The following is a 10,841-nucleotide window of genomic DNA, read 5'->3' on the forward strand; positions in this document are numbered from 1 at the left end:
TTATCGTTTTCATTTCATAAAGGTCATTTTCGTGATTTTTAAAGTCCCTCCTCTCATTTTCAGCCATTTTCTATTGTTCTATAGCCTTTTCTATTGTTTTATAGCCACTGATATAGTTTTTACAGCAACTTCCTATTGTTTTTTAACATTCCGAATTGTTTGTTTTCGTTTTCATTTCATAAAGGTCATTTTCGTGATTTTTAAAGTCCCTCCTCTCATTTTCAGCCATTTTCTATTGTTCTATAGCCTTTTCTATTGTTTTATAGCCACTGATATAGTTTTTACAGCAACTTCCTATTGTTTTTTAACATTCCGAATTGTTTGTTTTCGTTTTCATTTCATAAAGGTCATTTTCGTGATTTTTAAAGTCCCTCCTCTCATTTTCAGCCATTTTCTATTGTTCTATAGCCTTTTCTATTGTTTTATAGCCACTGATATAGTTTTTACAGCAACTTCCTATTGGTTTTTAATATTCCGAATTGTTTGTTATCGTTTTCATTTCATAAAGGTCATTTTCGTGATTTTTAAAGTCCCTCCTCTCATTTTCAGCCATTTTCTATTGTTCTATAGCCTTTTCTATTGTTTTATAGCCACTGATATAGTGTTTACAGCAACTTCCTATTGTTTTTTAACATTCCGAATTGTTTGTTTTCGTTTTCATTTCATAAAGGTCATTTTCGTGATTTTTAAAGTCCCTCCTCTCATTTTCAGCCATTTTCTATTGTTCTATAGCCTTTTCTATTGTTTTATAGCCACTGATATAGTTTTTACAGCAACTTCCTATTGGTTTTTAATATTCCGAATTGTTTGTTATCGTTTTCATTTCATAAAGGTCATTTTCGTGATTTTTAAAGTCCCTCCTCTCATTTTCAGCCATTTTCTATTGTTCTATAGCCTTTTCTATTGTTTTATAGCCACTGATATAGTTTTTTACAGCAACTTCCTATTGTTTTTTAAAATTCCGAATTGTTTGTTTCCGTTTTCATTTCATAAAGGTCATTTTCGTGATTTTAGGAATCCCTCCTACCATTTTTAGCCATTTTTTAGATCGTTTTATAGCCTTTTCTATTGTTTTATAGCCACTGATATAGTGTTTACAGCAACTTCCTATTGTTTTTTAACATTCCGAATTGTTTGTTTCCGTTTTCTTTCCATAAAGGTTATTTTCTTGATTTTGAAAATCCCTCCTCAGATTTTTAGCCATTTTTAAATCGTTTTATAGCCTTTTCTATTGTTTTATAGCCATTGATATAGTTTTTTACAGCTACTTCCTATTGTTTTTTAACATTCCGAATTGTTTGTTATCGTTTTCTTTTCATAAAGGTCATTTTCGTGATTTTTAAAGTCCCTCCTCTCTTTTTCAGCCATTTTCTATTGTTCTATAGCCTTTTCTATTGTTTTATAGCCACTGATATAGTTTTTACAGCAACTTCCTATTGTTTTTTAACATTCCGAATTGTTTGTTTCCGTTTTCATTTCATAAAGGTCATTTTCGTGATTTTAGGAATCCCTCCTACCATTTTTAGCCATTTTTAGATCGTTTTATAGCCTTTTCTATCGTTTTATAGCCACTGATATAGTGTTTACAGCAACTTCCTATTGTTTTTTAACATTCCGAATTGTTTGTTTCCGTTTTCTTTCCATAAAGGTTATTTTCTTGATTTTGAAAATCCCTCCTCAGATTTTTAGCCATTTTTAAATCGTTTTATAGCCTTTTCTATTGTTTTATAGCCATTGATATAGTTTTTACAGCTACTTCCTATTGTTTTTTAACATTCCGAATTGTTTGTTATCGTTTTCTTTTCATAAAGGTCATTTTCGTGATTTTTAAAGTCCCTCCTCTCTTTTTCAGCCATTTTCTATTGTTCTATAGCCTTTTCTATTGTTTTATAGCCACTGATATAGTTTTTGCAGCAACTTCCTATTGTTTTTTAACATTCCGAATTGTTTGTTTTCGTTTTCATTTCATAAAGGTCATTTTCGTGATTTTAGGAATCCCTCCTCCCATTTTTAGCCATTTTTAGATCGTTTTATAGCTTTTTCTATCGTTTTATAGCCACTGATATAGTGTTTACAGCAACTTCCTATTGTTTTTTAACATTCCGAATTGTTTGTTTCCGTTTTCTTTTCATAAAGGTCATTTTCGTGATTTTTAAAGTCCCTCCTCTCATTTTCAGCCATTTTCTATTGTTCTATAGCCTTTTCTATTGTTTTATAGCCACTGATATAGTTTTTACAGCAACTTCCTATTGTTTTTTAACATTCCGAATTGTTTGTTTTCGTTTTCATTTCATAAAGGTCATTTTCGTGATTTTAGGAATCCCTCCTCCCATTTTTAGCCATTTTTAGATCGTTTTATAGCCTTTTCTATCGTTTTATAGCCACTGATATAGTGTTTACAGCAACTTCCTATTGTTTTTTAACATTCCGAATTGTTTGTTCCCGTTTTCTTTTCATAAAGGTCATTTTCGTGATTTTTAAAGTCCCTCCTCTCATTTTCAGCCATTTTCTATTGTTCTATAGCCTTTTCTATTGTTTTATAGCCACTGATATAGTTTTTACAGCAACTTCCTATTGTTTTTTAAAATTCCGAATTGTTTGTTTCCGTTTTCATTTCATAAAGGTCATTTTCGTGGTTTTAAAAATCCCTTCTCTCATTTTTTGCCATTTTTAGATCGTTTTATAGCCTTTTCTATTGTTTTATAGCTACTGATATAGTTTTTACAGCAACTTCCTATTGCTTTTCAATATTCCGAATTGTTTGTTTTCGTTTTCATTTCATAAAGGTCATTTTCGTGATTTTAGGAATCCCTCCTCCCATTTTTAGCCATTTTTAGATCGTTTTATAGCCTTTTCTATCGTTTTATAGCCACTGATATAGTTTTTACAGCAACTTCCTATTGTTTTTTAACATTCCGAATTGTTTGTTTTCGTTTTCATTTCATAAAGGTCATTTTCGTGATTTTGACAATCCCTTCTATAATTTTTAGCCATTTTCTATCGTTCTATAGCCTTTTCTACTGTTCCATAGCCATCGGTGTTGTTTATCGAGCAAATTTCTATTATTATAAGATATTTCGAGTCATTTAATTAATTCTGAAAAATTCATTTAGTGATTCTGATAATCCTTTTTGAGAGTTTTAGCCATTTTCTATTGTTATTTTACCATTTGCTTCCTGGTTTTATTTCGCAAATGACTTTTTTATGATTCTAATAATACATTTCGACATTTTTAGCCATTTTTTATAGCGATTATAAATTATTATCCAACCATTTCCCATTATTATTAAAAAATTACTCATTTTCTACTGTTTTCAAGCCTTTACACGAACAAAACGAATAATTTAATAATGAATAACCCTGTATAATCAAACTATCCCATTTTACCGACAAACTTGTTTTGTAAAACATAAAATAAAAATTACTTTCCACAGAACAAGGTACAAAATTAAAACTTTTTATTTTCGATTTTACAAAAAATATTATATAAACATTGAACGTCATCTAGTGAAATAAATGATACTAACGTATTAAACAAACAGTTTTCTTCATTCGGATACAATCGCCACCTATTAGTATCAGTCAAAACTAAGTATTTACCGCGACTTAAACGCCATCTTTAGTTTATAATTCAAGGTAATAAATCAATAAAACTGGTACTATAATACTAATTTATTAATAAATAATAAATACAATTTTATTAATTCGATTTATGTTTATTTAAACTTCCTCTGGTTATTATTCTATCGAGGGTCGTATCAGCATTCACACCAGCTAAACCATCGTCAACAGCTTTTCTTTTAGCGATATCGGTGAGTGCTTTGAAGGTATAAGGTTCCCAACAGGCTAAATCTGCTAAAGTTCTTCGATTTAATAAAATATTACACCTCACTAAACCTTCCCTAAAGTTCGTATAACTAATATTATGTTGTTCGCAGCCCGCAGTTACCCTCGTTTCCCACAACTGAAAATGGTACAAGAGAATAATCACATTATAATAATTAGTAATTACTTACGTTTGCCATGTCCTTTTTCTTCAATTTTCTTCCTTTTGTAGCGTAAGCTAATGCTCTATGTACATTTCTTACGGCGATGCTGTAACAGTTTCTTCTTCGTCCGATGAAATGCTGAAATATATTTGGTTAACGAAATTTATTATAAAATTGTTTACTTACAGCAGCAATTTTGAAAATCCTCCGTTTTCTCCAAATTTCGTCAGGGCCTCTAGTTCTTACGAAATTAATTACTGTGGTAAATACCATTATATAATTTTACACCCAACTAAATTATTTGTAATTTAATTATACCACGCGCGATTAGTTTATAGGTTAAAAATAAAATTAAGCCACCGCTTAATGAAACTCTACATATCAGTGATTGGTTAATGTTTTGACATATATGACAAGAATCACAAGCATTAATATATCGTTAAAAATTGCCTTAAACTCTATATAATAGATAGTATTTAATAAACAATGCGATTATTTTATTAATTTAAGCTGAAAATTCTCAATGTTTTTTTTCTTAAATCACTTTTAAAATACTTATTACCAGTTTCAGTTGATTTATTCACACCATATTAACAACTCTTCAACTATAGAAATTCAAATATACTTCTGTTGTAGAGCTTCCCGTGGATCACTTAGGTAATTTGAACATTTAACAATCATTCTTATATATATTTTTTCACAACTCGCTAGTTTAAATAAATACACTTTATATATATATGGAATAAGTGGTCGTTAAAAATTGCCTATAATGACATATGACAGAAAGTCTTGGTAGCCTCAAATTATTTTTAATCATATTGTTTATAAAATTAGTTATAATTGTGCTATGCTGAGATTAATAAACGTAATGTTTAACCCCGAGATGTTATATAAATTTAAAACGAATTAACGTTATATAATCAATAAACACGACGTTCATTTCTAAATAAAAAATGAAGACGAAACAACCGTATTCTCCTAATCAAAGATTAAGACTTGATAGTTTTAGTACTATCAATGAAAAACCGGTGGACGATATATCTTTACAATTTTTCTACAAACCACATACGATAACTCTTCTTTTAATATCGATAGCAGGTCTGATTTATTTCGCTTTCGTAAGGTAAGTTAATCAAAATTTTAATCAATTTAAATTGCATTCTAATAAAATTTAGTTAGTTATTTGTGTGTAATTAATAAGATTTTTCACTATTTGTTTGAAATTTATAATCTTTGATCCTTGAACTTTTTATATATTAGTAGAAATTTAAAGATAAAGTTTATCATTTCTTTTGACCTCGTTTCTTACGTAAACCATCATTTTTGGGAAGTACTAATTATCATTTTGATGGATTTATTTGTTAATTTATAAATATATAAACAGTTTTAATTACTTTTAAGAATGTATCAAATGAAATATACAGGGTGATACAATAAACGTGTTATCATCTTGTACGAATTTATTTGATAATAAGAATGAAATATTTTTTTTTCGTTCTCAGAGACACCGATAACTTGGAGAACAACATTTGGGCGGGAATATTATGTTGTTGTTTCTTTTTTTTAATCATATCGGTGTTGGCTTTTCCGAACGGACCTTTTATACGTCCGCACCCGGCAATATGGCGTTTGGTATTCGGAATGAGCGTCATCTATCTACTCGTATGCCTATTCGTATTATTCCAAAACTACCAGACCGTTAAAAACATCCTGTCCTGGTTGGATCCTTCGCTAAAGGATTTCCATTTGGATATGGACAAGGAATACGGTGTAAACTGCTCTGATATAACAGTGGAGAGGATATGGGGGCACGTGGACATATTTGCTTTGGGCCATTACCTCGGGTGGATGTTCAAAGCGGTTTTGATCCGGCACATGGGGATTTTGTGGGCGATAAGTTGTATGTGGGAGATAACGGAATTGGCGTTCGCTCATCTGCTACCGAATTTCATCGAATGTTGGTGGGACGCTTTGATTTTGGACGTTTTGTTGTGTAACGGCTTCGGGATTTGGTGCGGTCTGAAAATATGTAAGATATTGGAAATGCGCGAATATAAATGGGTGGGAATAAAGGATATTCACAGTACGACGGGGAAGATAAAACGCGCCATGTTGCAGTTTACCCCCGAGAGTTGGACGTCGGTGAGGTGGTTGGACCCCAAGTGTTCGTATATGAGAATATTCGCGTTGTGTCAGTTGGTGTTGTTTTGGCAGGCATCGGAATTGAATACGTTTTTTTTGAAACACGTTTTCGAACTACCCTCGTCGCATTTTTTAGTGACCGGTCGGTTGATTTTGATTGGGGTGATCGTGGCCCCATCTGTGCGGCAATATTACAGTTACACGACGGATACTAGTTGTAAAAGAGTCGGGACTCAGTGCTGGGTGTACGGGTGTATTATGGTAACTGAATCTTTGATTTGTATTAAACACGGTAGGAAATTATTCGAACAGACTCAAATTGTGAATATGGTCGTTTGGGTGTTGATAATGTTTATCGTTTCCGTTGGGGTGGTTGTGGGATGTGTTATGTGGCACAAGTACGACCCCGATTCGTCAAATTTTACCCCTAAGAAAACGAAAATTCAAATTCAAACAACTAAAGACGATTAGAGTTTCTGTTGTGATAAAACAAATTAGATAATTAACTCAATATGTTAAAATGACATGCTCTCTAATTTTGTTTCTTCATTTTCGTATATTTTCCAGTCCCAAATCGACAGGGTGTTTTGTTATATATATTTTTTAAATATTTACTTTTACTTTCATCTTTAACCTCGTATAATTTCCACAAATAACAATTTGAACAAACTAATTATTATCCTTTATTTTGACCCTTCTTTTCCTTAACTAATGACATAAAATCAAAATCTATATTTTTCATTATTACAGTTTTATTAAATTTTATAAGGGAGCTTGTAAAAATTTATAAAAATCTCACTTTCAACTTTAACCTCGTATAATTTCCACAAATATGTAATTGGAATAATCGAATTTGGTCACTAATCTAAAACCATCTTTCTTCTAACTAATCCCATAATATTCAAATCAGCACCCTTACTGGTTTCTTAGTTATTTGAAATTATACGAGAGTGTGTGAAAGTAAGTTATAACATTTTGACCTTGAACTTCAACCTCGTATAATTTCCACAAATAACAATTTGAACAAACTAATTATTATCCTTTATTTTGATCCTTCTTTTCCCTAACTAATGACATAAAATCGAAATCTATAACTTTCCTTGTTTGGAATTTATTCCAATTTATACGAGAGCATGTCAAAATTAGTCTAAAAAAATTTACCTTGAACTTCAACCTCGTATAATTTCTACAAATATTTAATTGGAATAATCGAATTTGGTCACTAATCTAAAAGCATCTTCCCTCTAACTAATCTCATAATATTCAAATCAGCACCCTTACTGGTTTCTTAGTTATTGAAATTATACGAGAGTGTGTGAAAGTAAGGTATAAAATTTTGACCTTGAACTTCAACCTCGTATAATTTCCACAAATAACAATTTGAACAAACTAATTATTATCCTTTATTTTGATCCTTCTTTTCCCTAACTAATGACATAAAATCGAAATCTATAACTTTCCTTGTTTGAGATTTATTCCAATTTATACGAGAGCATGTCAAAATTAATCTTAAAAATTTTGACCTTGAACTTCAACCTCGTATAATTTCCACAAATATGTAATTGGAATAATCGAATTTGGTCACTAATCTAGAAGCATCTTTCCTCTAACTAATCTCATAATATTCAAATCAGCACCCTTACTGGTTTCTTAGTTATTGAAATTATACGAGAGTGTGTGAAAGTAAGTTATAAAATTTTGACCTTGAACTTCAACCTCGTATAATTTCCACAAATAACAATTTGAACAAACTAATTATTATCCTTTATTTTGATCCTTCTTTTCCCTAACTAATGACATAAAATCGAAATCTATAACTTTCCTTGTTTGAGATTTATTCCAATTTATACGAGAGCATGTCAAAATTAATCTTAAAAATTTTGACCTTGAACTTCAACCTCGTATAATTTCCACAAATATGTAATTGGAATAATCGAATTTGGTCACTAATCTAGAAGCATCTGTCCTCTAACTAATCTCATAATATTCAAATCAGCACCCTTACTGGTTTCTTAGTTATTTGAAATTATACGAGAGTGTGTGAAAGTAAGTTATAACATTTTGACCTTGAACTTCAACCTCGTATAATTTCCATAAATAACAATTTGAACAAACTAATTATTATCCTTTATTTTGATCCTTCTTTTCCCTAACTAATGACATAAAATCGAAATCTATAACTTTCCTTGTTTGAGATTTATTCCAATTTATACAGGAGCACGTCAAAATTAGTCTTAAAAAATTTACCTTGAACTTCAACCTCGTATAATTTCCACAGTTATGAAATTGAAAAAACTGAAGGGGGTCACTAATTTAGAAGCATATTTCCTCTAACTAATCTCATAATATTCAAATCAGCACCCTTACTGGTTTCTTAGTTATTTGAAATTATACGAGAGTGTGTGAAAGTAAGTTATAACATTTTGACCTTGAACTTCAACCTCGTATAATTTCCATAAATAACAATTTGAACAAACTAATTATTATCCTTTATTTTGATCCTTCTTTTCCCTAACTAATGACATAAAATCGAAATCTATAACTTTCCTTGTTTGAGATTTATTCCAATTTATACAGGAGCACGTCAAAATTAGTCTTAAAAAATTTACCTTGAACTTCAACCTCGTATAATTTCCACAGTTATGAAATTGAAAAAACTGAAGGGGGTCACTAATTTAGAAGCATATTTCCTCTAACTAATCCCATAATATTCAAATCCATACCTTTCCTGGTTTTAGAGTTATTTAAAATAAAACGAGAGTATATAAAAATTAGTCTCGAAAATTTTTTTGTACTTTAACCTCGTATAATTTTCATAAATATGCAATTGAGGAAACCGAATATGGTCACTAATTCAGAAGCATCTTTCTTCTAACAGGTGCCATAAGATTTAAATCCACATCTATCCTTGTTTGGGATTTATTCAAATATATACGAGAGCATGTCAAAATTAGTCGTAAAAAATTTACGGTGGACTTTAACCTTTTATAACTTTCAAAAACATCAAATTTCAAGGACAAACTGTGGTCACTTATGTAGAATTATCTTTCCTCTGATTAATTACCCATAATTCAGAACCACAAGTTTCATTGTTTCATATTTTATCGAACTTATACGAAGGCATATAAAAATTGGTGTAAAAAAATTTCACCTTGAACTTAATTTTATTTGTACAAATATAAAATTTGAAAAATCGAATATGATCATTTATTTAGATCTGTTTTCCCTCTAATCAACGACATAAAGTCAAAATATGTATCTTTAATTTTTTTGAAATTTTTAAGAGAGAATGTGGAAATGAGTATTAATTAGTTTCAACACTACCCTGTATAATAAAATTAAAACGTGCCATAACACAAATTTATAATCTCTCTATAAAGTATTTTGTTTTTTTTTGGTCGATTTTTTGTATATCATTCCTTATAGTTGATAAAAAATTATGTAATTGTTACCAAAGATTTAAATAAAATTTTGTTGTTGATTTTTGTTTCATTTCTATACCTGCCCGACTAGTTCTTCCACGGAAAATTGATAAGTACAATTTCAACGTAACCTCACTTTTTTGTTGGGAATTTAAACAGTGTACAATACCAAGTATTTAAGAATTTCGTCGTACTACCAGGACGAATAAAGCTGTTAAAACACTGATTCTACCGTGATCATCATTTAATTTCACTTTCCAAACAAATACATCGCGAAGAAGGTGCGTTGCAAAGGCGGTGGGCGTAACTCTGCACCACCCCCGCTAGACGACCAGCCCCTGAACTTTTAGGGATTGTTGGACAATGTTCTGTATATACGCAACGTATGTGTTTATAAAGTATTCCGTTTATAAAGCGGTGTTGTCAGATTTAAATCAATTATAAAAAATCTTAATTTTATCTCAATTAATTTCCTTGTAATAAACACAATTTATTGCATCTCTTCATTAAATATGAAGTTTTACTAATAGATTTATTTATAATTTGAAAAATTTTCAAATACGATGCAAATTCGTTAATAACGGCAACTGCGCCTGCGATATCAGTTGTATGTGACTCGACACTAGCACGTGTAAACAGCTCAAAGTTATTTCTGTGGAATTTCCAGTATTTTCGTATCGATAAAATTTTTCTACAAATACTATTAATTTAACAATCGATTGTGAAAATGAATCATTCGATTGTTGTCAAACAAAAATGTTTGACTATAATTGCCATTTCGTAGGATTCAGATTTTATTTAGGGCCAAAGGTCAATGGGAGGACGCAAATACAGTCGGCCGACGCCCCTTAGCCCGCGGCAGGGGTTCAGGGAACATCTGACGGAAGAGACAACCGTCGATAGGACGCAGTGGCGGCACAAATTTTCATAATAGTTGAAACTATATTTATTTTAAAGTTAGAAAATAAAGCTCTTTTTCTTTTTTTTGAGGTTAACAATAATTCTAACAAATTATTCTCTATTTATTGCTAATTTTTAAAGATGTTGCGTTACGTAATATCAAATGCTTAATTTAATCTTGATCAATTTCAAAATTAACGGAATTTACGAAAGTTCAACATTATATATCTTCTTTTGTATTTATTTATAGGTTATATAAAATTTTTGCTATAATTTTGATTTTTTTCCACTTATCTACGTAAAATTTGAAGCCTCCAGGTAAATATTTGATCCAGAAGTGTATTTTTTACTGAAATTTTGACAATTTCCGTTTTTTTAACAAAATGAA

The 10,841-nt window shown here is 30.4% G+C and overlaps 2 protein-coding genes across 2 annotated transcripts; one reads left to right on the plus strand and one right to left on the minus strand.

Moving 5' to 3' along the window:
* Positions 1-3,659: 3,659 nt before the first annotated feature.
* LOC130444246 (39S ribosomal protein L20, mitochondrial) lies at positions 3,660-4,368 on the minus strand. Its single transcript, XM_056779309.1, has 3 exons — positions 4,176-4,368; positions 4,017-4,127; positions 3,660-3,964 (listed from the first exon to the last, which is right to left on the minus strand). The coding sequence occupies exons 1-3, from the start codon at positions 4,260-4,262 to the stop codon at positions 3,701-3,703; spliced, it is 462 nt and encodes a 153-aa protein (XP_056635287.1). The 5' UTR covers positions 4,263-4,368; the 3' UTR covers positions 3,660-3,700.
* Positions 4,369-4,780: 412 nt separating this feature from the next.
* Positions 4,781-9,612, plus strand: LOC130444247 (phosphatidylserine synthase). The gene is made up of 2 exons (XM_056779310.1): positions 4,781-5,112; positions 5,492-9,612. Exons 1-2 carry the CDS (start codon positions 4,943-4,945, stop codon positions 6,600-6,602), a joined length of 1,281 nt encoding a protein of 426 aa, XP_056635288.1. The 5' UTR covers positions 4,781-4,942; the 3' UTR covers positions 6,603-9,612.
* The last annotated feature ends 1,229 nt before the right edge of the window (positions 9,613-10,841 follow it).

This window comes from Diorhabda sublineata, chromosome 5 (assembly GCF_026230105.1).
Source record: "Diorhabda sublineata isolate icDioSubl1.1 chromosome 5, icDioSubl1.1, whole genome shotgun sequence".
Classification (NCBI taxonomy): domain Eukaryota; kingdom Metazoa; phylum Arthropoda; class Insecta; order Coleoptera; family Chrysomelidae; genus Diorhabda; species Diorhabda sublineata.